Below are 26,586 nucleotides of genomic sequence, written 5' to 3'. Positions count from 1 at the left end.
AGACGACCATGAGCTCAGACTGGGAGACGAGACTCTTTTCCTGCCCTGGTGCTGCTGAAGGTTGTAGTCTGATGAAGTCAACAGAATCACATCATCTCTAATCAGAAAAAAACAAAGTCTAAAATATCCACAAAAATCTGTAGTACCTAGAATAACTTGAAAGAACCAAAACAAACTATTGAGTGTGGTCAGAGCAGGAACTTTCTCTGGTCTGTTTCTCTCTAAACTCTTACTTCAGGGTTGTTTTTTTCTTCTTCTTTCCAGATGTTTCAAGGCATGTCATCACGCTGGGAGATGTTCCCATAGCCAATCAGCAGCCGAGTTTGGGTCAGGTGACAGTGAGTCATCCACCTTGTGACCAAATGATTCACAGTCACAAGATGAAGCTCAGCAAAAACAAACTGACCTGACATCCCAGAGTGCAACACTCTGCAGCTGGGAAATAAAATGAAACAACACAGGATCTCCGTCCGTTTAATTCATTTCCTCCAGTACAACTAACAGGTTTGTTCTGATTAGGATCAATAAAGTCTACTGAACTGGATCAAAGAAAAATAATTGATCAATGAAGTCAATAGAATTTATTTATAGTTTTACACATGAATATAAAACAAACACAAATCTGAGCTGAAAACTGAAGATAAACTCAGAAATATAATCAATAAACCGATCAATCAACATTCATCTTCAACCAAAACGCAGCTCCGGCTCAAGTTCCTCATGAAAGAATCCAAAATGTTTCAGCAGCAAACAATGTCTGATGATGTCACTGCCATCAAACTCTACCAGCGTCCAATGGGAGCGCAGCAGAGTGGTGATGTCAGACGTAGAGGGGGTGGTACTGGCGGCAGGTGAGTCTTTTCCTGCATGTCGGACAGGTGTGTGAGGATGTCAGAGCATCTCTCAGGCACTGACTGCAGAATACGTGACCACACCTCGTGGCAACAACCAATCGGCCACTCTCGACAATCTGTGGAGGAGACGACAGCCAATCAGAGCGAAGGACTCTAAAAGCTGCTCTAACAAGTCAAACCAGTAATGTGGAACCTGCAGTGGAACCTCAGACATCCAAATGTATAGTATCACCTAAACATCACATGACTTCAACATGTATCCCCTCACAGTAATCTGATTACTTCTAAGTAGAACAGTCGAGTATTTACTCTGATGTCACATTAAAAACCACCAGTTTAGATTTAATATAATAAAAATAAAGACCGCACAGTAAAAACTCAATGCATCAAAAGTCAGCCACCTTTCATGAGTGACATCCATTAATCCTCCACCTTTAAAAGGACCAAAGTCATTGGACAGCTGTCTGCCCAGCTGATCCAGGGCCAGGTGTGAGTTATTCCTTCATTTCATCTACAAGGAGCAGATTAAAGGTCTAGAGTTCATTTAAAGTTTGGAATCTGGTGAGGTCAACTCTCCAGATGAAGTCCAAAGAGCATCTCTATCAGTGGAGGAAGCCGTCATTAGGATGAAACACCATAACAAACCATCAGAGCAGAAACATCAGGTGAGGACAAATTTACTGAAAAAGAAAGAAGGACCTGGTGAGCTCAGCAACACCAAAAGACCCAGAAGACCAAGAAAACCAGTGTGGTGGAAGATAGAAGAATCCTTTCCTGGTCAAGAAGAACCCTTCACAACATCTGGTCAGATCCAGAAGACTCTCCAGGAGGTAAAAGTCAACAACTAAGAGAAGACTTCACCAGAGTGAATCTAGAGGGTTCACCACAAGCTGTAAACCATTGGTGAGCTTGAAAACAAGAAGGCCAAATTAGAGTTCACCAAAAAACAAACATCTGAAAGAGCCTGAACAGGTCTGGAACAACATCCTGTGGACACATGAGACAAAGATCTACATGGACCAGAATGATGGGAAGAGAAGAGTCTGGAGGAGGGAAGGAACTGCTCAAGATTCAAAGATACCGGCTCGTCAGTGAAGCATGGTGGTGGTAGTATCATGACCTCATCAGTGAAGCATGGTGGAGGTAGTATCATGGTGTGGTCATGTATGGCTGCCAGTGGAACTGGTTCTCTGATATTTACTGATGATGTTGATGCTGATAAAAGCAGCAGGATGAATTCTGAAGTGTTTCATAAAATATTATCTGCTCATCTTCAGCCAGAGGCTTCAGAGCTCATTGGATGGTTCTTCAGAGCTCACTGGACGGTTCTTCAGAGCTCACTGGACGGTTCTTCACGGTGCAGATGGACGATGACCTGAAGCAAACTGTGAAAGCAACCAAAGAGTTTTTAAGGTAAAGAAGTGGAATGTTCTGCAACGACCAAATCAATCACCTGACCCGAATCCAACTGAGCTGCATATCACTTGCTGAAGACAGAACTGAAGGAAAATGTTCCAAGAAGCAGCAGAAAGTGCAGACAGCAGCAGCAGAGGTCTGGTAGAACATCACCAGGGACCAAACCCAGCATCTGGAGACATCTATGAGTTCCAGACTTCAGGCTGTCATTGACTGCAAAGGATTTACAACTAAATATTAAATGTGACAACTAGATTTATGACTTAGTTTGTCTAAGTACTTTTGGTCCCTGATAAAGGTGGAGAACATCTAAAATGTGTTGGAATTCCTCCACTGTTCACCTGATTTGGATGTAGATACTAAAATTAAAGCTGAAAGTCTGAATTTAAAGCACACCTGGATTGTTTTATTTCAGATCCATTGTGGTGTACAGATAAGAAATGCTGATAATTGTCCAGATATTTATGGACCTGAGTGAATGTGAATACTTCTTATGTCTACCTTTATTTTGATGACAGACTCCTCCTCAGCATGAAGAATACCACACGCCACTCACTTCTGCACACGGTTTCACATTCTTCGCATATTATTGCTTTCAGCTGCTCTACCTATCTCTTCAAAACACTCCAAAGATGTTCTGTTGGATTCAAGTCAGAACAGACTGTCCAGGTTGTAGTTTTCACTTTGTTCTTTTTCAGAAAATCTGATGTGATTTTGTTCTCATGCTGGAATATTATTCTCCTTGAAGCTTCTGCAGACTGGGAGTCATCCTGTCAGCCAGTATGTTGCTGTGTCTAGACATTCATGGTGCATCTATAGATATCATCTACCCAACATATTTTACATTCATGCAGCCCCAGATCATCATACTCCCACCTCCGTGCTTCACTGTCAGGACTCTGCATCCACTGTGGTAGTCCTGGTCGGGTTCTCACCAAACATCTGGACTCCATCTGAGCCCAACTCATTGATCTTCATCTGACCAAAGAATGTTCTCCAGCATCCATCAGGCTTCTTTCGTATTCTTTAGTAAACTCTCATCTGGAAGCAACAGGGTTGTTGTTGTTTTTCATGGTTGATGTTCTTCACACTGAGCTTCACACTAACTCTGGTTTTCATTGAGAAGAGTCAAGTCTGAAGCAGCTGCAACCTCCTCATTAGTGGTACTATGACTCCTTCTAGACCTCCTGATTAGTTGTTCTATGACTCCTTCTGTACCTCCTGATTAGTGGTACTATGGCTCCTTCTAGACCTCCTGATTAGTGGTTCTATGACTCCTTCTAGACCTCCTGATTAGTGGTTCTATGACTCCTTGTAGACCTCCTGATTAGTGGTACTATGACTCCTTCTAGACTTCCTGACTACTGTTTACCGTTTTCCATCTTTGTAAAGTCTCATGATCCATGATGCAGACATGCAGATACAGACAGCCCATACGTCCAGAACTGATGTTCTCAGCTCACTGTAAAACCATGTTCCTGCAGCTAGGCTGGAAATCACACGTGGACTCAAACAGATTTAGTTGTGATTACTTTCTACTTTGGGTCCTGAATTTTCAAAATAGTCTTTCTAAAAGGTTATTTTTTTAATGTTCATCAGAAGAAATGCTCTGCTGTTCTACTTAGAACACTCAGTCTCACCTCAGAGTAGACGTCCAGACAGACGGGGCAGCTGATCGTCCCTGGAGTCGACCTGAAACACATCGAGGACGTGCTGAGGGTTCACACTGTTCTCACACCTGACTGGGATCCATCTATTACCTGGCTCTGTTATTATGTTGGCAGGGAGCTGTCTATTACCTGGCTCTGTTAACATGTTGGCAGGAAGCAGTCTATGACCTGGCTCTGTTATGTTAGCAAGGATCAGTCTATTACCTGGCTCTGTTAGGTTAGCAAGGATCAGTCTATTACCTGGCTCTGTTATCATGTTGGCAGGGACCAGTCTATTATCTGGCTCTGTTGGCATATTAGCAGGGAGCAGAGTATACCTGGCGGTATGTGCAGAAGACACACGGGCAGCATTGAGGACAGGAGGCGTGTCTTCATCTTCATCGCTGCTGACAACATAACTCTCGCCTGCAGGGACTCTCCTGTTCTCAGGACCTGATGAAGGCCAGAAATGATCTTTTACTGAAACCTCACATGGATAAACTGCGTCTGAGATTGTCCTTGTGAGGTTTCATTACAGGTTCCTAGTTCATGATTAATCTGTGAAACACAAAGGTTTACCTTCATCCACTAGCTGAAGCACCGCAGCAGCAGAAACAAGAGAAGAACAACAGGTATGTTAGACATGACCGAATAACTCAGTAAAGAGGACAGAGGTGAACAGAGTGGTCAGGGTGTTCTTACCAGCACTGAGTCGTTGTTGGTCGTCAGGTCAACCACAGTAGCTTCTGATCCTTCACAGGTCAGATCCACCACCTCCTCCACACCTGAACACAGCAGGTAATAGTCACCTCTCCATAACCCAGAAAACCTCTTTCTGTAAGTTTAGTTTTTTAAAAAAGCCAGGAATCTCTCACTTACAAACCATTTACATTGCTCTGGTTCATTTCTGATTGTATATTAGAGTATAAAGCTGCTCCTGGATCAGTTCATTAGTTAAAGTAATCAGAGGCTTCTAGCCTTAGCATCATTAGCATGAGGCTTAGGTAGGTGGCTAAGATGGACAGACACTGTTTTTATGGCATCATGCTGCATTAACATTTCTTTAACCAGGTTAGTTCCATTGAGATCAGAGATCTGCATGTGTACGTTATGTATGGATACCGGATCACATGACCTAAATATGTAGCGGTAACTGATGGGACTCAGAGTAAAAATATGAATTTTAGAAGAAAGAAAACTAGAGGTTGTGAAGAGAAACAACCAACAATCTTTAACAGAGCCGTGGATCTAGACTATAAGCCGCATCACTGCCAAAATCTAAGCACTTGGTCTTTGTGTCATTTCTGACTTACCCTGGAAATTTCATCCAAATCTGTTGGGCTGTTTTAGAGAAATGTTGCTGAGACAGAAGGAAGGAAGGAAGGATTTACGTACACCGATAGTCACATAAGTCCACCATGTTCCTTAAAGTAATTAACAAGATTAAAACTTGCTCACAGACCAGGTAGACTGTAATGATTTCACCAGAGCTTGCTTGAAGTTTAGATTGTAATTTGTTCTGAGCATTAGCTGCAGAAAACCTGAACGCCTCCTGCTCCAGTTCAGATCGTATGTTGATGCTACAGCTGGCAGGTCCCTGTGAGGCCGTCAGCAAACACACCTATAACAACACCTCATTAAACAATACGAGTGCAATCAGGTACGACAACTAATCTACATTTTTTGCCAGGTAGGGTCCTCTGCTGCTGCGATACTGCTAATGTATCTGTAATGTGATATTAATTATTAATCATTGTCACGGTGACAACACTAATCATTATCAGACAGAATATAGACCAGTACTGACCGTCCTCAGTGCCATCCATCACATTAATGGTCTCTGTCGCTGCGGGGGGGTCACCATCAGACACCCTGCTAGCCGTCTGGCCAACTGCTCGGCTAGCGCTATCCGTCCTCCTGCTGTTAGCTGCTCTGCTGCTCTTGGTACTGGGTCTAGAAACCAGAGGACTTCCTGAGGTCCTCCTCTTCCTCTGAGCCTGAACACACACACATACATCACTGCTGTGGGCGGGGCTTCATCAGTCTGAACAGGTGACCTGAACAGTAACGATCTCAAAGCTTCTGTTTGGGACTGAGCTTCTCAGTCTCCACAAGTCAGAATATCTGATGTTCAAAGATCCAGTCAGCCAATCACTAACAGGATAGTTCACCTGGTCATGAATCACTCATTTAAGACTCTGATGTGATCACCAAGAGCTCATTAAACCAGCAGACAGAGGCTCTGAGGTCAGGGGCCGGCTGGTAAACTGAAAAAGGAACAGGTTATTGCAGGTATATGACAAATTATTCTCAACTGAGCTTACCTGGTAAAACAAAGAATTTAAAAAAAGGTTCAGACTGCTGCTGCACATTAAACTACAATACAATAACTTTATTAATCCCAGAAGGGAAATTCAATAAACATTATACTACAATCTGTCAAAGTAGGAGGAACTTACAGAGCTGCTCATGTCCCCCAGGAGGCTGGGGAAAAAACAGAGACACAAGGTTAATGACAGGTATGCCAGGCAGTACAGGTACACCAGGTACACAGGGTTACTGATGAGGCTGAACTGGTCAGAACAGCAGCTGTTTGTATCCCCATCAGAACGGTTTTCTGGAGCATTTACGCATTTAGACACTTTAATGCTCCTCGTGCTTCAGTCAGTCTCTAATGATTAACCTGCTGCTGATTAACTCTGAATGCTCACCTGGCTGAGGTGAACAAAGAACACAGCTGCTGTTAGGTCTGTCTGATAGGTGTCTACCTGTAGGTCAAAGTGAAGGACTAAAGTGTTTTGTGCTTTTTAAACTGTGTTTAGTCTCTGTGGTGTTTCTGGACCAAAACTGGTTCTGAAATGTGGAAGACGTCTTCAAACCACTTCCCAGATCCGACTGTTAATACGACTGTAGGTTCACAGTGATAGTTCAGTGGGTTGGAGGCCAGAGACGTGAGCAGGAAGTTCATTCTTCTGCTGGAGGCCCACTGACATGAAGTGAAACTTTGCTCTACAAACACACCTGTCAGCATTACACAACCCACAGCTAGCTCCAGTTAGCGGCTACGTAGCTTAGCAGGTGTTAAACAGGTGTTACAGCTGACAGGTACATGAGAGCAAATTAAGTTTCAATGATTCAAATAGAAGCAGTTTCTGAGATAACACTATCTCTACAATCTCAACTTTAAGCCCTTATCTGTCTATCTGACATGTCCTGTAGTCCTCATTCACTACCAGTGTCCTGTAGTTAGCTGTTAGCTTCCTCATTCACTACCAGTGTCCTGTAGTTAGCTGTTAGCATCCTCATTCACTACCAGTGCCCTGTAGTTAGCTGTTAGCTTCCTCATTCACTACCAGTGTCCTGTAGTTAGCTGTTAGCTTCCTCATTCACTACCAGTGTCCTGTAGTTAGCTGTTAGCTTCCTCGTTAACTACCAGTGTGTTATGTAGTTAGCTGTTAGCTTCCTCATTCACTACCAGTGTCCTGTAGTTAGCTGTTAGCTTCCTCATTCACTACCAGTGTCCTGTAGTTAGCTGTTAGCATCCTCATTCACTACCAGTGTCCTGTAGTTAGCTGTTAGCTTCCTCATTCACTACCAGTGTCCTGTAGTTAGCTGTTAGCTTCCTCATTCACTACCAGTGTCCTGTAGTTAGCTGTTAGCTTCCTCATTCACTACCAGTGTCCTGTAGTTAGCTGTTAGCTTCCTCATTCACTACCAGTGTCCTGTAGTTAGCTGTTACCATCCTCAGTCACTACCAGTGTCCTGTAGTTAGCTGTTAGCTTCCTCGTTCACTACCAGTGTCCTGTAGTTAGCTGTTAGCTTCCTCGTTCACTACCAGTGTCCTGTAGTTAGCTGTTAGCTTCCTCATTCACTACCAGTGTCCTGTAGTTAGCTGCTACCGTCCTCAGTCACTACCAGTGTCCTGTATTTAACTGTTAGCTTCCTCAATCACTACCAGTGTCCTGTAGTTAGCTGTTACCGTCCTCATTCACTACCAGTGTCCTGTAGTTAGCTGTTAGCTTCCTCATTCACTACCAGTGTCCTGTAGTTAGCTGTTAGCTTCCTCATTCACTACCAGTGTCCTGTAGTTAGCTGTTAGCTTCCTCATTCACTACCAGTGTCCTGTAGTTAGCTGTTAGCTTCCTCATTCACTACCAGTGTCCTGTAGTTAGCTGCTACCGTCCTCAGTCACTACCAGTGTCCTGTAGTTAGCTGTTAGCTTCCTCATTCACTACCAGTGTCCTGTAGTTAGCTGTTAGCTTCCTCATTCACTACCAGTGTCCTGTAGTTAGCTGTTAGCATCCTCATTCACTACCAGTGTCCTGTAGTTAGCTGTTAGCTTCCTCATTCACTACCAGTGTCCTGTAGTTCGCTGCTACCGTCCTCAGTCACTACCAGTGTCCTGTATTTAACTGTTAGCTTCCTCATTCACTACCAGTGTCCTGTAGTTAGCTGTTACCGTCCTCAGTCACTACCAGTGTCCTGTAGTTAGCTGTTAGCTTCCTCATTCACTACCAGTGCCCTGTAGTTAGCGGTTAGCTTCCTCACTCACCTTCAGTGTGTTCTGTTGTTCGCTGTTAGCAGACTGCAGATCAACGGTTGTATTCTAACATTTTAACGTTCCGACATCTAACAGCTGACTGACAGTTCCCGCCGGACCGATGATGCTAAAAGGGCTTCCTCCTCCTTTTTCTTCTTCTTTGGTGTTGAAGGTTGTTGACAGGTTCAGGATCCATGGCGCCCCCTGCTGCGTCAAAGAGAACTACAGTGAAGTACCCCAGAGTACGACCGTGAAAACACCCGAAGAGCACCACAGTGTCTGTTTATTATATACTATATTATCAGAGGTATTATGACGTCTGCCTTTACATGCACATGAACTTTAATGGCATCCCATTCTCAATCCGTAGGGTTTAATATGGACTTGGAACGGCCTCAGCTCTTCTGGGAAGGTTTTCCGTAAAGTTTAGGAGTGTTTGTGGGAATTTTTCACCATTCTTCCAGAAGCACATTTGTGAGGTCAGGCACTGATGTTGGATGACAAGGTCTGGTTCTCAGTCTCTGCTCTAATCCATCCCAGAGGTCTTCTATGGGGTTGAGGTCCGGACTCTGTACAGATCAGTCAGGTTCCTCCTCACCAACCTCACTCGTCATGTCTTTATTGACCTGCTTTGTGCTCTGGTGTCAGTCATGTTGGACCAGGAAGGGGCCATCTACAAACTGTTCCCATAAAGTTGGGAGCATGAACTTGTCAAAAATGTCTTGGTATGCTGGAGCACGAAGGGTTCCTTTCGCTGGAGCTCAGGAGCAACCCCAGAAAAACAACCCCATAATAAATCTGTGGATGTTCTCAGTCATCCAGGTCATGATAAGTCTCAAGCAAGCATAAGTTATGGCAACTGGACTAACCTCGTGTGAGTTGAAAACGTTTCACCTCTCATCCAAGAGGCTTCTTCAGTTCTGAAAGCCTGGTGAGGAGTACCAGATATTTATCCACCAGGAGGGTGGTGGCAAAAACAAGTGGACAAAGACCCGAAACCAATAGACTCGTTGGTGTTAATGTGAGTCGTTAGCCTTTGATGGGCGGTCGTTACCCCTCCCAGCCCTCTGGGAGGGTGGTTGGGGGTCACCTGACTGCAGGTGGGACAGCTGGCAGAGGAGGGGGCCTCAGACACCACTTGTCTCCCACTTCCGTTCTTAGAGCCCTCCCAAGGAGGTGCAGCCATCTGTCCCAGGGTGGTTGGGGGTCACCTGACTGCAGGTGGGACAGATGGCTGCACCTCCTTGGGAGGGCTCTAAGAACGGAAGTGGGAGACAAGTGGTGTCTGAGGCCCCCTCCTCTGCCAGCTGTCCCACCTGCAGTCAGGTGACCCCCAACCACCCTCCCAGAGGGCTGGGAGGGGTAACGACCGCCCATCAAAGGCTAACGACTCACATTAACACCAACGAGTCTATTGGTTTCGGGTCTTTGTCCACTTGTTTTTGCCACCACCCTCCTGGTGGATAAATATCTGGTACTCCCCACCAGGCTTTCAGAACTGAAGAAGCCTCTTGGATGAGAGGTGAAACGTTTTCGACTCACATGAGGTTAGTCCAGTTGCCATAACTTATGCTTGCTTGAGACCAACCCCATAATCCCCCTCCACCAAACTTTACACTTGGAACAATGCAGTCAGGCCAGTACCGTTCTCCTGGCAACCACCAAACCGTGACCCATCCATCGGATGGTCAGTGTGATCAGTCACTACAGAGAACACGTCTCCACTGCTCTGGAGTCCGGTGGCGGCTGCTTTACTCCACTGCATCCAACGCTTTGCATTGCCCTTGGTGATGCAGCTGCTTGGCCATGGAAACCCAATCCATGAAGATCTCTACGCTGTTCTTGAGCTAATCTGAATGAGGCCACATGAAGTCTGGAGGTCTGTAGCTACTGCTTTTGCAGAAAGTTGGTGATTTCTGCACAATGTGTGCCTCAGCATCCCCTGATGCTCTGTGATCTTACATGGCGACCATTTCATGGCTGAGTTGCTGTTTGTAACCCAAATCGGATGGGATGTCATGTCATGTCGCTGCAGGATGCTGTGGTAGTCATGCTGGTTCAGGGTTCCTTCAGTTTGGAATAAATCCCCAACAGTGACCATCACACCTCCTCCTCCATGCTTCATGGTGGGAACCATGCATGTAGAGACCATCCATCACCGTTTCTGGTCTAACAAAGACACGGCGGGTGGAACCAAAGATCTCACATTTGGACTCATCAGACCAGAGCCCAGATCTCCACTGGTCTAATGTCCATTCCTGGTGTTTCTGGGTCCAAACTAATCTCTGCTGCTGGTTGCTTTTCCTTAGTAGTGGTTTCTGAGCAGCTATTGGACCATAAAGGCCTGATTGGTCAGTCTCCTCTGAACAGCTGATGTAGAGATGTGTCTGCTACTAGAACTCTGAGGCATTTATCTGGGCTCTAATCTGAGCTGCTGTTAACTGGACATTTCTGAGGGTGGAGACTCAGATGAACTTCTCCTCAGCAGCAGAGGAGACTCTTGGTCGTCCTTTCCTGGGGAGGTCCTCATGGAGCCAGTTTGGTCGTAGTGCTGGATGGTTTTAGAGACTGAACTTGGAGATATATCTCCAAGTTCAGTCTTGAAGTACTTTGGACTTAAATGTATACATTTAAGTCCAAAGTACTTCAATTCTTAATGTAATGATGGACTGTTGTTTATTTTCACTTAGCTGATTGGTTCTTGCCATAATATGGATTGCAGCAGTAGTCAAACAGGCCTATCCACTGTGTACAAACCTTACCTGATGGTCTGAAACACATTAGGAAGTCAAGTAACTCCACAAACTGACTCTTGACAAGGCACAGCTGTTAATTCAAATCCATTCCAGGAGACTACCTCATGCAGCTGATTGAGAGAGAACCAACAGTGTGCAAAGCTGTCATCAAAGCAAAAGTAAGCTACTTTAAAGAATCGGAAATATAACACATATTGTGGTTTGTTTAACATAAATCCACGTGTTCTTTAATAGTGTTGACGTCTTTAGTATTAATCTGCAGTGTAGAAAATAATTCTAATAGATGAGAAGGTGTGTCCAAACTGATAACTAGTACTGTGTATGTATATATATATACATATATTCTTCTATACGATTTCTTATTACGATTAGAGAAAAAATTACTCTGGCCCTTCCTGCAAATGTCACAGATGTATCATCAAGTACAGATACTTTAGAATTGGCTGTAAGACCAGATGGATATTTAGAATTTTTCACCCCCATACATCTCTCTGAACTCATTTCAATAGTTTCTACATCCAAACCATCAACATGTCTTTTAGATCCTATCCCAACTAGACTGTTCAAGGAGGCTTTACCTTTAATTAATTCCTCAATGTTAGATCTGATTAATCTCTCTCTAGTAACAGGTTATGTACCACAGGCTTTTAAGGTTGCTGTAATCAAACCTTTACTTAAAAAGCCCACTCTAGATCCAGATGTTTTAACCAACTATAGACCAATTTCCAACCTCCCATTTCTCTCCAAAATTCTGGAAAGAACAGTTGCAAATCAATTATGTGAACATTTACAAAGGAATGGCTTGTTTGAAGAGTTTCAGTCAGGCTTCAGAGTGCATCATAGCACAGAAACAGCTCTGGTGAAAGTTACTAATGACCTTCTCATAGCGTCAGATAATGGACTGGTCTCTATACTTATTTTATTGGACCTTAGTGCAGCATTCGATACAATCGACCACAAACTTTTATTACAGCGACTAGAACATTCTATTGGCATTAAAGGGACAGCACTGGACTGGTTTAAATCCTACTTATCAGACAGGTTCCAGTTTGTGCATGTCAACAATGACTCTTCTGAGCATACTAGGGTTAATCATGGAGTTCCTCAGGGTTCTGTCTTAGGACCAATACTGTTCACATTATACATGCTTCCCTTAGGCAACATTATTAGGAAGCACTGTATTAATTTCCATTGTTATGCTGACGACACTCAATTGTATTTATCTATGAAGCCAAATGAAACTAATCAGCTAGCTAGACTGCAAGATTGTCTTAAGGACATAAAGACCTGGATGACCTATAATTTCTTACTACTAAATTCAGACAAGACTGAAGTCATTGTATTTGGCCCCAAACATCTTAGAGAATTGCTTTCAAAGCATATAGTTACTCTGGATGGCATTACATTGGCCTCCAGTACTACTGTGAGGAACCTCGGTGTTATCTTTGACCAGGACATGTCCTTTAACTCGCACATAAAACAAATCTGTAGGACTTCCTTTTTCCACCTGAGAAATATTGTGAAAATCAGGAACATCCTGTCTCAGAGTGATGCAGAAAAACTAGTCCATGCATTTGTTACTTCTAGGCTTGACTACTGTAATTCCTTATTATCAGGTTGTCCCAATAGCTCTCTGAAATATCTACAGCTGATCCAAAACGCTGCAGCCAGAGTACTGACGGGAGTTAGCAAGAGAGATCATATTTCTCCTATATTGGTTTCTCTTCATTGGCTTCCTGTTAAATCTAGAATAGAATTCAAAATCCTTCTTCTGACATATAAAGCTCTTAACAACCAATCTCCATCATATCTTAAAGACCTGATAGTACCATATTATCCTAGCAGAACTCTTCGCTCTCAGACTGCAGGCTTACTTGTTGTTCCTAGAATCTCTAAAAGTAGAATGGGAGGCAGAGCCTTCAGTTATCAGGCACCTCTCCTGTGGAACCAGCTCCCAGTTTGGGTTCGGGAGGCGGACACCCTCTCTATTTTTAAGACCAGGCTTAAAACCTTCCTTTTCGACAAAGCTTATAGTTAGGGCTGACTGGGGGACCCTGACGGGGTGAGCTGGTGTTTTCATTTGCACAACTGACTTCCCCTCTTGACGTCCCTTTAGTTTGCCCCTAGTTATGCTGCTATAGGCCTAGACTGCTGGGGAACCTCTCTTGATGCACTGAGCCCTTCTCTAACTACCTATGTATTTACTATATATACTATTATTGCATTACATTCACTCTGTTTCTTTCTGTGTCCTTTCTCCGAGTGTCCCTGGTCCCAGAGCTGGATGCTGGATGCTTCAGATGTGTGGCTGTGTTTTATGGTCCTTGTGTCCCACCTCCCCACCTCTCTATCTCTACCCCTCTATCTGTATCCCTCTATCTCTACCTCTACCCCTCTATCTCTACCTTTCTACCTCTTCTGTCCCTCTCAACCCACCCGGCCAGCAGGCAGATGGGTCCCCCCACATTAGAGCCGGGTTCTGCTCAAGGTTTTTTTTCCCTGTTAAAAGGGTGTTTTCCTTGCCACTGTCGCCTTTTGGCTTGCTCTGGGGGTCAGGCATATGGGTTCTGTAAAGCGTCTCGAGACAATTTGACTGTAATTGGCACTATATAAATAAAATTGAATTGAATTGAATATGTTCTTCGACAGGATCAACGTGAAACTGTACCCTGACAGATAAATCATGTGATCACGTGTGATTCCTTTTGCTGTAAGGGTAACTCTGTGAACAGGTGTGAAATTACAAACACAAAGAAAACAGCAGGACTGTGAAGGCCCGTCCACACCCTGTCCACCCTTCCAGCTAAAGATTCGGAGCTCAGAGAGGAGACAGACTGGAAACAGCAGCAGTGATGAATAAAGTCAGGAGATGGCTTAACAAACCAAAGAAGGTAAAAGCTTTATTTTTTAACATTTTCAGTGTTTGTTAATGTGTTTCCAGATGTGTGCTGGTTAGTCCCGTCAGTGTATCAACAATTATTAATCCCATAGTGGGGATTTGCAGCGTTACAGCAGCAAAGGGGGCGATGCAAACATTTAAGAAATATCAGAGTAAAATGTATGAAACCAAAAATATCCATAAGTACTAGTTCTTCCTGATGTGGATATTTAGATTGTTCAATGCTGTTTTCCTCCTGGAAAACATTAAATTCATACTCTGCAATCAAGAAGAACAAATATGAAGATGATTTCCAAGCATGATAAAGGTAAACAGTACAGTCTCCCAGCACCCGCTGATGTTATCAGGAGGTTGAGGTCTGAGGAAGAACTCTGGTTCCTCACCAGAAAAGATGCAATCTGGCCAGACGGGCTCCACACAACTGATCTGCCTCCAGCTGAACTTTATAAAGAGTTAAAATGATCCGACCTGCAGCTGCTGGACCAGCAAGAGTCAAACAAGAAAAGTACTCAGAGAGCGCAGTACTCCTCCAAGGCTGTTCAGTTGACGTATCACTTCCGACGGATGAAATTGTTGGAGCCAAAATATGATCTCTTTGTGTTATTATTACGAATGTTGGTATGACTGTGTGGGTGTGGCTTTAGGAGCCACGGGGTTGCCCACTGTCGGGAGTGGACTGCATATATAATGGCTAATGAATGAATGAATGCAGGTGTACAGTTTGGAGAAGGAAGCCGAACAGTTTTCGACCGTGCTCAAACGCCGTGTCAAGCAGGTGAATGTTGTCAGGTTGTATAATATTGGTATATTGGAGACTTAATATTTACTGAATGATAACTTACCTGCAATGCCGTCAATAAATGAAACATCCAGTACAAACGAGCAGAGACACTGTTTTAATTTGAAGCCGCATGTGTCAGACTAAAGGACACTAACTGCCACCTCAGTGACTACAGGTAAAGTCACTACAGAAATCTTTAATAAAAAATGACCTTGCTCTGAGCACAAGCATGTGTTATGCATGCGTATGTTATGTATGGATACCAAATTGCGTGTAAATTACTCTTATAAAGGTCTGTTGATCAGTTCATAACTTTTGGCAAACCTTTGTTTTGCTGCTGTTAAATAACCATTCTTTCCATGCTTTTATTTTGAAGACGTATTTTTAATGTTGCAGGCTTTTATTTTGTCACCATTCCAGCAGCACAGGAAGTGATTCTCTAAGAAGTGCTTTCTTGGCATGACGAAGACGCTGTGGAAAAGTCAGAAAATTCAAATAAAGATGAAAGACAACGGTTCCAGCTGTTGCTGTCTAGCAAAGGATGTGTCTAAACTTAGAAGCAGCTGGAATGGAGACAAGCTCTTACTGTGAAGGAATGAGTGAAGGACAGGAAGGTGGATTTGTGTTCAAAATAAGGCTGACGGCTGAACTTAACGTGTCTGGCTGGGGTTTGCTGCATACATGACCTAAATATGTAGCGGACGACAGGAATTGATGGGACTCAGAAACAGCCCACAGTTTAATCGTTTGTTCCTTGGATGATTTCCAACTGATAAATCACAGTCAGTTTGTAGTAGGATGCAATCATGTGATCACAGCAGGTAACTGACACAGTGTTCACATCGTGGTTACAGCGACCCCGTGCCCGCTGCTATATCTCCCAATGGGAAATCTATAACAAAGCTGTAGATCCAGACTATAAGCCGCATCACTGCCAAAATCTAATCACTTGGTCCTTGTGTCATTTCTGACCTTCTCTGAAAATTTCATCCAAATCTGTTGCTCCGTTTTTCCAGTAATGTTTCACACAGACAGACAGATTCACAGACTAACGTATGCCGATCGTCACATAACTCCGCCTTTCCTTGGCGGAGTTATAATAATAATCAAGTGAAGTCTAAATGAGAGCTTCAGAAAGACACCAGCAGCACTGATCAAAGGGACCACTTTAAGTCCTGCTGGATGCATCTGTTGTGTAAAATAATAACCTGAGTTCTGTCAGTTTCCGGTTATTCAGAGTAAAAATGTGTTTTTGAGGTGAAAGCTGCTGTCATTTGGTTCATGTCTGCACAAAACAACAACCTGGAACGTCAACAACACAACAGTAAACAACACTGCAGCAGGAACACGTGGATAGGCCAACGCGTCTTTGTCTTTAAGTTTGGCTTTTGTTGTTCTTGTCAGAGTCGTGCACGTTCTTAAACTGGGCTCCAGTATTATGTTAACTGGGAACACTGGGAGTCTGATAAAGACAGTGTGACAGCTGATGGTCTTTGTCCCAGGCTCCTGTTTCCGTCTCAGTTTGTGTTCTCAGGTGTTTTACCACCAGCTGAAGAGAGAACCTCAGACAGTTTGTCCTTCACAGCTGAACAGTCCACGTGTCCAGAAACACGAGACACAACAAAACAACAAAACAGAACAATGAAACACGGAAACACATGATCATCACCAGAGAACAGTCTAGGATCTGCCAGTGGGTTTCAGTTCATCACAACATGCCTTTCGGCAGACCACAGATTAGACAGAGAAACCCATGCAACCAGAGCTTCCTTTGAGCCACAGCTGACAAGGAAAAACAAACTTAAATTAACCAGGAAGCACAAAAAACCTCCAGCAGGACCATGCTCAGGGAGGGCAGGCGTCTGCCTCCACCAGCTGGGGAGAGTTTGTTTATGTCACATGTTTACTACCAAGTTTTGTTTAATTCACACGTTCATGTTCATCTCAGGTGTTTGTTTACCTCCAATGTTTGTTTACTTTCAATGTTTGTTTATGTCAGATGTTTGACAGTACTGTGCCAGGAGTGCTAACAATAGTACTATCAGTAGTACTAACAGTAGTACTAACAGTAGTACTAACAGTAGTACTATCAGTAGTACTAACAGTAGAACTAACAGTAGTACTCTCAGTAGTACTAACAATAGTACTAACAGTAGTACTAACAGTAGTACTATCAGTAGTACTAGCAGTAGTACTCTCAGTAGTACTAACAATAGTACTATCAGTAGTATTAACAGCAGTACTATCAGTAGTACTAACATCAGTACTATCAGTAGTACTAACAGTAGTACTATCAGTAGTACTAACAGTAGTACTAACAGTAGTACTATCAGTAGTACTAACAGTAGTACTATCAGTAGTACTAACAGTAGTACTATCAGTAGTATTAACAGCAGTACTATCAGTAGTACTAACAGCAGTACTATCAGTAGTACTAACAGTAGTATTAACAGCAGTACTATCAGCAGTACTATCAGTAGTACTAACAGTAGTACTATCAGTAGTACTATCAGTAGTACTAACAGCAGTGCTATCAGCAGTACTATCAGTAGTACTAACAGTAGTACTATCAGTAGTACTAACAGCAGTACTATCAGTAGTACTATCAGTAGTACTAACAGCAGTACTATCAGTAGTACTAACAGTAGTGCTAACAGTAGTACTATCAGTAGTACTAACAGCAGTACTATCAGTAGTACTAACAGTAGTACTATCAGTAGTACTATCAGTCATATTAACAGCAGTACTATCAGTAGTACTAACAGCAGTACTATCAGTAGTACTAACAGCAGTACTATCAGTAGTACTACCAGTAGTACTAACAGTAGTACTATCAGTAGTACTATCAGTAGTACTCACAGTAGTACTAACAGCAGTACTAACAGTAGTACTATCAGTAGTACTAACAGTAGTACTATCAGTAGTACTAACAGCAGTACTATCAGCAGTACTACCAGTAGTACTAACAGTAGTACTACCAGTAGTACTAACAGTAGTACTATCAGTAGTACTATCAGTAGTACTAACAGTAGTACTATCAGTAGTACTAACAGCAGTACTATCAGTAGTATTACCAGTAGTACTAACAGTAGTACTACCAGTAGTACTAACAGTAGTACTATCAGTAGTACTATCAGTAGTACTAACAGTAGTACTATCAGTAGTACTATCAGTACTGTCTTGTTGAGGCAGGATTTAGGAAAGCTGACGTTGGATCAGATCTGTGATGATTTAATGTTTGTCTGTTTGTTTGATTTAATGGTCGTCATGGAGACAATGGAACCCGCCCCCCAGCCACTGGGCACTCTGCTATTGGATGCCAGGTGGTGATGTCATGAAACTGTCAGCATTATCAGAAACTTTATTTGTTGTTGTTTAGGGCCAGCTGACATCAGACCCTCTGTCCTGTTTCTGCTACAGAGAGCTGGACGCTTTGATCCATCAGACCAGGATGAAGACGTTAGATCCAGACCTGATCCAAACCACCGGACTGAGCATGCTCAGGTGAGGCAGACAGGTATGCTCTGGTACACCCAAACCCTGCAGGGGGTCCAGTCAGTGCTGATCCAGGACCAGGACAGTTTGTGTAGAACAGAGGTGGTGCTGCAGCTCCTTCATGAACCTGATGGGTGCAGCACCTGTATATTGGTGCACCTGTCTACCTGTAAACCTGTCCATCTGCTGTTCCTGTGTTCACAAACAGCTGATTGTTTATTTGTTGTCAGGGAGCTTCTGCAGGGAGACATCTTCCAGGATGAGGAACATCAGCCCGACGGTGAGGAACATCTCAGAACCATACAGGTCGGTCCTGCTCTGGCTGCACAGGTGATACAGACTCACCTGATTCATCTGAATGTCTCAGAGGCAGTCCACACGCCAAGGCCTGATCCACACCTGGTCACACTTGACACCTGTGACATCATCCATGCCGTGGGGGGCAGAGTCTCAGACACAGGCAGCTGTGACATCATCAGCCTCGTCGGTGGACGTCCTGTCCCACCTTTCCTAAAGACCAGAGACGATTTGTCCCTCCCCTCGTCTCCTCACCCCGGGGGAAGGAGGAGGCTGCCACGCTCACTGCCCTGCTCCCCCCTGCTGGGAGGAAGACGCTGGCGGTCCTCCCTGGTTTTCCCCTCGTCCCCCTGTCCTCCCTCTCCTCTGTCCCGAGTCTGGGTGGAAGCTGCTCTGCAGAGAAGCAAAGACGGACGACAACCGCCACAGGTGAGGGAAGGGGAGGAGGGGGAGGAGTGTCTGGACTTCACCTGTCAGGTACAGGATAGGTACCAGGACAGGTACTGTCTGCTGACGCCCTGTGTCTGTTCCCGGTGAGTGTCCTCATCCCGGTGATCTGAATCTGTCCTTAGACTGACAGAAAGATATAATAACTCACCTCCGTCCTCTGCAGGTGTCCCAGCGCTCCTCCATATGAAGCTGAAGTCTTTTCTGCTCCAGACCTTCAAACAGACCAGAGACACAACCAGGAGTGGACTCAGAGGACAGATGGCCAGAGGACAGACAGAGCTCCTCAGCTGGGTCAAGCCTCCAGACTTTACCCCAGTCTGAGTCAGTGGAGGATCTCAGGTGATGCTCAGGTGAGATGACGCGTCATCAACTCAAACATGTGACCAGAAGCAGCCAATCAGCTTCATAGCCTTTAATCTGAAGTTCAGGTGTTCCTGACTGATCATCCAGTGCAGATGTTAGTTACTGACTGCTTCAGAGGAGTTAATGAATTTCATTCTCAGACGGAACTGAACAGAAAACAGGAAGTAGATGACCACCAGCTCTGTTCCCATGGCAACATCACCAATAATCACTTGCAGCGGTTCCAAGTGATCTCAGGTGGAAGTGTGAACTCAAATATCCCATCATTTACTCTGTCCTCACCTGCTGCACCTGTCCTGACCTGTCCAAGTGCACCAGGTGAGGCGAGGACTCGACGTTCTGCTGATCTGAGCTCCATCCTGAAGAAGGTGTTGGACTCCACCACATGCAGGAAGCAGTCAGGTGAGTGTAACATTTATTGACTCCAGGTATCCAGGTGAGCTGAACCTTTCCGTTACCTGATGTTCTGTCATTGCAGCTCCTGTTGATTCTGCAGCTTCAGTTCAGATTCAGCTTCATAAAACATCTCTGCAAAAGCTGTGACCAGGTAAACTGTGACCAGGTAAACTGTGACCAGGTAAACTCTGACCTGATCTGAGGTGTGAAGTGACTCCAGGTTTAACTCTGGACTGCGACGGCGGTTCACTTCTTACATCACCATGGTAACTGATCTGAGCAGGTGATGTTCACACATTAAAACTCTTCCTCATTATTATTTGGTGAATCAGCTCGGGTTAATCAGTCTGGAGACGAACAGATGAACATTCAGACATGGAGTCTACGGTCATCAGATGCTTTACAGACTGAAGTATTAGAGAAATACAAAGAATTAAACAGAATAAAAGCATCACAGCTGCAGCAGCTAAAGCAGGAGGAAAACTGCAAAAAACTTGTTTCAGAATCGATACCAGATTATGAGGGCATGAGTAGAAGTGACTATAATTGCATGTTATATTAAATTAACGTGTTCATGGTGTTTTCTTCTGGCGTGTATCAGGGTTGTTCTTTCAGCTGCAGTAACAAACGGTCTGAGAGCAAATAAAAAATAAAATAAAATCATCTTGTAAAAGGCTATGTGAAGTGTGTTCAAATTAATAGTACCATGAAAACATTCTTGCAACCTAATTTTAATATAAGACAAAGATAACGCAAGAAAACACAAAATTCAGGTTTTAAATCATGGTTAGCTACCAATCTACCAAATGACCAGATTCATTTCACAGTTGGGGTCAGTTTCTCCGTCCACACCCACATATGATGACCAGGCTTGGTTGGATCTAAACATCACTAGATAGAACCCGTCTTCATTGTGAAGCAGCTAAAGGGTCTGAGAAAGTAGAACATGCTGCCACGTTCTACAGAGATCCAAGAACAGATGAAGTTGTTGACATTCATCAGTCTGGAGGGTTCCAAAGACACTGCTAAGGTTCTGGGACTCCAAAGAACTTCAGTGAGAGACATTATCCACAAATGGAGAAACATGGAACAGTGGAGAACCTTCAGGAGTGGACCAATGACCAACATTTCAACAAGAGCATCAACACCTAATCCAGGAGGTCACAGAAAAACCCAGATGAACATCTAAAGATCTGCAGACCTCACTGTCCTCAGTTAAGGTCCGTCTACATGGTTCCACAATGAGGAAGACTCTGGAGGAAATGGATCCATGGAGAGTTAAAGATCAAACCTCTACTGACCTAAAAGATCATAAAGGTTCATCTGGTCTTTACAAAATATATATACCTAGATGACCTCCAAGACTTTAGGAGAACATCCTGTGGACTGATGAGTCAAAGGTGGAACTTTCTGGAAGACATGGGTCCGTTATATCTGGTGTAAAGCTAATACTGCATTCCACAAGAAGAACATGATACCAGCAGTGGAACATGGTGGTGGTGTGATGGTTGGAGGACCTGGACGACTCGTCAGAACTGATGGAGCCATGAATTCTGCTCTGTCAGAAACCCTCCTGGAGAACATCCACCATCAGTTCAGGACCTAAAGATCAACACTAATGGGTTCTGCAGCAGACAAAGACCCAAAGACCAGAAGAAAGTCCACCTCCGAGTGGCTCAGAAAGACAAAATGAAGGTTGTGGAATGGCTGAGTCAAAGTCTGGACTCTGTAGCAAGACCTTAAAGGACAGTTCATGATCTAAAACCATCTAATGTGACCAAATTAAAACCATTCAACGGAGGTGATACAGGTTTTAAATGAATCTTTAATACATAAAAAACATCATTTAGAAACTACATTTTTTGTTTTTGGGTTATCTCAGTCTAATATTCAATAAATAACATTAGTTTGAAGATCTGGAACATTTTAATGTGAGAAATTTGCAAATACAGAAGCCATCAGCAAATACTTTTTTAATGGCGCTGTATTTTACACAAAGCAAACTATAATCTAAACCAATCTGAGCAGATTCAGATATAAATAGCTGCAGTCAAAGGAAGGAACCCTGCAGACTGTGAGATAAATGTGCTTATTAGTGTCAGTGTCTTTGTGTTTAAGCTGCTTTAACATAGGTTTCTTATTCAAGATTCAGTTCATTTTCATCACAAGGTTGAAAAAACAACACAGGTGTTGTCCAGGTTATGCACAGAATAAATAATCAGGTGATACAAATAAAGCTGTTTGCAGTGAAGGATTCATTGATTCTCTTGTTCACTGTGATGTTCTAAGAGTGTTTAGACAGTTTGTTCTTTCAGCTGCTTGGTAGAGGAGCAAATCTAAAAACATCCCTGAAGTAGACCCACTAAAGTCTCAGACAGTCCACCAGTAAAGGCTTTAGTCTGTTCATCAGTTTGTTTTATTTTTAGATTGATTTATAAAAGCAGAACCATGAAGGTATCTGTCCTGCTCAGTATGCTCATCAAGCTCTGCTGGAACTACAGGAATCAAATGTTCCCTGAAAGCTGATCGGTCAGTAAGTGTTTAACATGCATCGCTCAGTTACCTGGAAGATCGGCGGCTCGGGTGTTCAGCCTCCGTCGCCATCATGATGTAAGAAGTGGACCAGAAAACCCAGAGTTAGACCTGAAGGTTCTTCCACACCCTCAAACCGTGCTTTAGAATAATTCTGGTGACCTCTAGTGACCTCTGACCAGGTGTTCTGTCAGTGGGTGAGAACAGTGTGAAACCTGAAGCTCAGGTGAGGTTACCTGTCCTGTCTTTCAGGGATTCTGCTGCTGCTGTCTGTCTGGCTTCGTCTCTTTCTGAGATTCATCGGCTGAGTTGAAGACAACCAGCAGGATCCTCTCAGACTGAATAAACATCTTCTAACCAAATGTTTAACCGTTAGTGACTTCCAGAGCAGGAAAACCCTGATGTGACTTTAATAGGAATGACTGATCTGTAGATAAATGTGTGAATAGAAACTGATAAAAACAATGAGTAAGACTTTATTCAGTCTTTCTTCAGTTTACCGTGTCTGTAGTGTTTTCAGTTTAATGTGTTTCTTCCTCATTAAACTGAATTAACTCTAACTGCTGCTGGAAACAAATAAATGAACGTTCCTTCATCAGATTTCAACCATCTTTTATTTCATGAAACCCAGCGTGATTACTGATCTGAACCAGGCGTTCAGCCACGTAAACAGATACAGGACCTAAAACACTAAACTATGACTCAGTTTGATGAAACAGGTGAGTTACACACCTGACCAATCACTGAACGGAATCAGAGAAAACATCCACAGCCACACAGTGTTTCAGTTTCAGTTCAAACTGATTTGCAGATGTTCTTGTTTCACATTAAATAAAGACAACAGACTAACAGTTTCAGCTCTAATTATTCATCACACAGAGACTAATTAGCATGAAGCTAACCCACTAGCAGCAGCCGTCTCCACTGCACAGGTGCATTCTGGGGGTTGTGGTTCTGAGTTGTGACCGGGTGCAGAGGGAGTGTTCGGTTTGTGGCGGAGGACGTCCGGTCGGGCCCCGCAGAGTCCGCTTTAGGGCCGGACCTTCATGAACGCCAGCGGCTGAACTTCCCACTGAGCCGGGACATCTGAACGCAGCACACCTGGAGAGACAGACAGATGAGAGACAGACAGGTGAGAGACAGACAGCAGGTCCCAGTAAAACTCCATGACTGCCTCAGCTGTAGTGTTTCGACAGAGCAGAGAGGAGACGGACTGAGAGGAAATCAAACATACGGATGAATAAATAAAAGCAGCATGGCTCTGAAACAGTGACCAGAGGATCAAGCTGTTAGAGATACATCCAGCATGGTGAGACATCTTCCTACAGCTGACCGACAGAGTGGAGAGAAAATGTTTGTAGAGGAAACATGGAGATAGTTCAGTATCTGTGGTAAGGGGAGTCTCATTTTCTCTGGTGTTGGGAACACCAGTGGATGATGGAAAATGTTGGACATTTTGATTCCTGTTTTTTACATTTTTGTAAAACACATGAAAAGAAATGTTTGTTTTTCTGTCATTCTGAGTGCTTCCAGTCATGGTTGCTGTTTACAGAAAGTTGCAGGACTTTAAAGTGCAGTAAAAAAAATTAGCCCAAGCTCAGAGAGAAACAGAACTCCCTCTGATAACTTAGTTCCTCTCAAACGGCTGCATGATCAACCACAGCAGATTCAAGCAGCTGCTCACCTACCTGCAGCTTTAAGTGGAGGAGAAGGTCATGTGATCCACCTGGTTCATCTTCAGGTGGTTGTCGAGGATCTGGAACATCTCCTGGATGTTGGGGATGTAACCGGACTGCAGCTTCGACCACACAGGGACGTCTGAGGGAAGGAAAACAGCGTTACATCAGGAAGTGACAGGGACATCTGGGGGAAGGAAAACAGCATTACACCAGGAAGTGACAGGAACGTCTGGGGGAAGGAAAACAGCGTTACACCAGGAAGTGACTCTGTAAATGTTCTTTAAGCTAAGGACAAAGACCACAAATGTCCCCGACTCACACCTTATTTCTAGAGACTACAAACACGTCGTCTTTCCTCCCGAGCTCAGATCCTCAGTGACGTCATAATGCTGTGGACCAATCAGAACTCACCGTTCAGAGTGACCTCGAAGGCTCCTGTAGACAGGAAGTGAGTCTCCATCATGTTACACAGGAAGAACGCCATCAGACAGGAGAAGATCTGACCAACAGGGAGACAGACAGCGATTGCGTCGGTCTGTTGTCATGGTCGCAGCGTGCAGCGCTTGTTGCTGTGGTAACCTTACCTTGTTGTCCTGACTCCAGGTCCAGGCTCGGGGAGTGTCGAGGCCGAGGAGGACAAAGGGATTCTGGCCGCTGACAATCAGCAGGATGGAGAGCAGCTTCAGGTAGGAGATCAAGTTCCCCAGAACCCTGAGGAGCAGGAGGGGGCGGGGTTAGCCACAGGGGGCGGGGTTAACCACAGGTGAGCAGCTTTCACCAGGTCTCAGTTCTAAAATGACATCAGTCAGTAACTGTTCTATCAGCCGAGCTTCTACTGGAAACACACATGAAGCGTGTTCAGATACACATACAAGAAGAAAACCTTCCCACAGGTAAGAGGACAGACAGGTAACACTTACCTGTAGCACTGCACTTTGATTAAATGTAAACAAACAACATGCCACTCAGCCACTTCCTGTTTACATCCTTCAAGGAATCATGGGAAATGCAGTTCAAACATGTGACCTCACTCAACTGGGCGGGGCCAGTTGAATGAGGTCACAGCTCACCTGTTGAAGGGGATGGGGGGGTAGTTTTCCCCCGTGATGCGGATGTCCGGATACACCTGGCTGATGGCCTGAGAGTAGTCCTGGAACACTTTGCTGTAACCTCAGGAGATGCTGGAAATGAAGAGAACACACCTGTCAGGTGAGCTCAACAAGTCCTCCGCATTTAAACATTAGCTTCCTGTTTCTGAGACCAAACTGGGACAGGAAGTTTCTCGAACGGTGAATGGAGGACGTCTCCTGGAGGACATGTCTTGGACAGCTGCTGGGACAGAGGACAGCTGAGATGGATTCTGTTTATTACTGAATATTTTGTTTGATTATATTAATATTAATCAGTAATATTTATGATCATTATGACTCGAGGAGCAGACCAGGACCACAGGTAGCAGTAGGACAGGTGGAGGACAGATGGTGGAACCCTGAACACGTTACCATCAGAGAACAGATCTGTAGCAGGACATGAACTGTTAGTCTGAGATCTTTCTATCTGCCACGGGAGTTCACTCTGATCATTGTTGTTTACATTCCTCCTATTGCACACGCTCAGACTGGACAGACCCGGTCCACCGTCAGGTCCACCATCAGGTCCACCATCAGGTCCACCATCTCCTCCAACCCAAACTTCTACCTCCATCCCCTACCAGCTCAGTCCCACCTCCCCTCACTCCTCCTCCTCTCTATGTCAACATGCTGCTGGTAGACTAATTTCCTATGAAGGATCAATAAAGTATATATTCTATTCTGTTAAAGGGTTGGCGTGGACATTAATGCAGCACATGGAGACAGACAGAGACAAATCTGCTTTATTTAGACTTTTAAAGGCAATCAGACAACCGGTCAACACAGTAGCACACATTCAGGTTTTTTACTTTAACATCTGTTTATCTCCCAAAACTACAAACTCCATGTTGGACAAATATAGTCAGTTAGCTTCTTCATCAAGTTAAAACCAGTTTAGTCAGTTCAACAGGAGTAAATACAGGTCGGAGCTGCAGTTACTGTGTTTGAAAACCCAGACTGCCGGAGAATTTAATGGACGAGTTTATAGTTTGTAGTTTTATTTTATGGACTAGTTTTTAGATTTTAGTTTCATTCTAAGGACTAGATTTTAGTTTTTCTGAGGCATTAGCCGTTAGCCTCCTGCTAACTCACCAGTACCGGAACCGGAGCACCGGGCCGCTGTACAGCGACGCTTTGGCGGCTCTTCCGGGCTCTGTGTCCGGCAGGCTGTCCGGGGAGTGTCCGGGTCTGTCGGCCGGCTGCTGTCCTCGGTGTGGGCTGGATCTGCCGAGGTAAACGTCTCGGACCGTGAGGGCGGTGAAGAGGAGCAGAGCCGCCAGGAGGCCCGCCTGGCTGTACTCCGCCATGTCTGCCTCTGACGTCACATGTGAGGGACACGGAGAGACGTC

General features: G+C 44.2%; 2 protein-coding genes across 3 annotated transcripts; both read right to left on the bottom strand.

Moving 5' to 3' along the window:
* Positions 1-458: 458 nt before the first annotated feature.
* rnf4 (ring finger protein 4) lies at positions 459-8,624 on the bottom strand. Its single transcript, XM_023294782.3, has 8 exons — positions 8,472-8,624; positions 6,379-6,403; positions 5,727-5,916; positions 4,622-4,704; positions 4,499-4,511; positions 4,258-4,372; positions 3,911-3,962; positions 459-970 (listed from the first exon to the last, which is right to left on the bottom strand). The coding sequence occupies exons 2-8, from the start codon at positions 6,388-6,390 to the stop codon at positions 821-823; spliced, it is 615 nt and encodes a 204-aa protein (XP_023150550.1). The 5' UTR covers positions 6,391-6,403; positions 8,472-8,624; the 3' UTR covers positions 459-820.
* Positions 8,625-23,023: 14,399 nt separating this feature from the next.
* selenot2 (selenoprotein T, 2) lies at positions 23,024-26,566 on the bottom strand. Of its 2 annotated transcripts, XM_023277880.3 has the most exons (6): positions 26,330-26,565; positions 25,178-25,288; positions 24,692-24,818; positions 24,519-24,606; positions 24,117-24,246; positions 23,024-23,529 (listed from the first exon to the last, which is right to left on the bottom strand). In XM_023277880.3, the coding sequence occupies exons 1-5, from the start codon at positions 26,542-26,544 to the stop codon at positions 24,125-24,127; spliced, it is 663 nt and encodes a 220-aa protein (XP_023133648.1). In that variant the 5' UTR covers positions 26,545-26,565; the 3' UTR covers positions 23,024-23,529; positions 24,117-24,124. The 2 variants fall into 2 exon arrangements, with proteins under 2 accessions (XP_023133648.1, XP_035807598.1); XM_035951705.2 differs by lacking the exon at positions 24,519-24,606 and having other exon boundaries at positions 26,330-26,566.
* Positions 26,567-26,586: the final 20 nt, after the last annotated feature.

The sequence above is a fragment of the Amphiprion ocellaris genome, chromosome 13 (assembly GCF_022539595.1).
Source record: "Amphiprion ocellaris isolate individual 3 ecotype Okinawa chromosome 13, ASM2253959v1, whole genome shotgun sequence".
Classification (NCBI taxonomy): Eukaryota; Metazoa; Chordata; class Actinopteri; family Pomacentridae; genus Amphiprion; species Amphiprion ocellaris.
The sequence above is the reverse complement of the archived record's forward strand: the minus strand, read 5'-3'. Positions and strand labels throughout refer to the sequence as shown.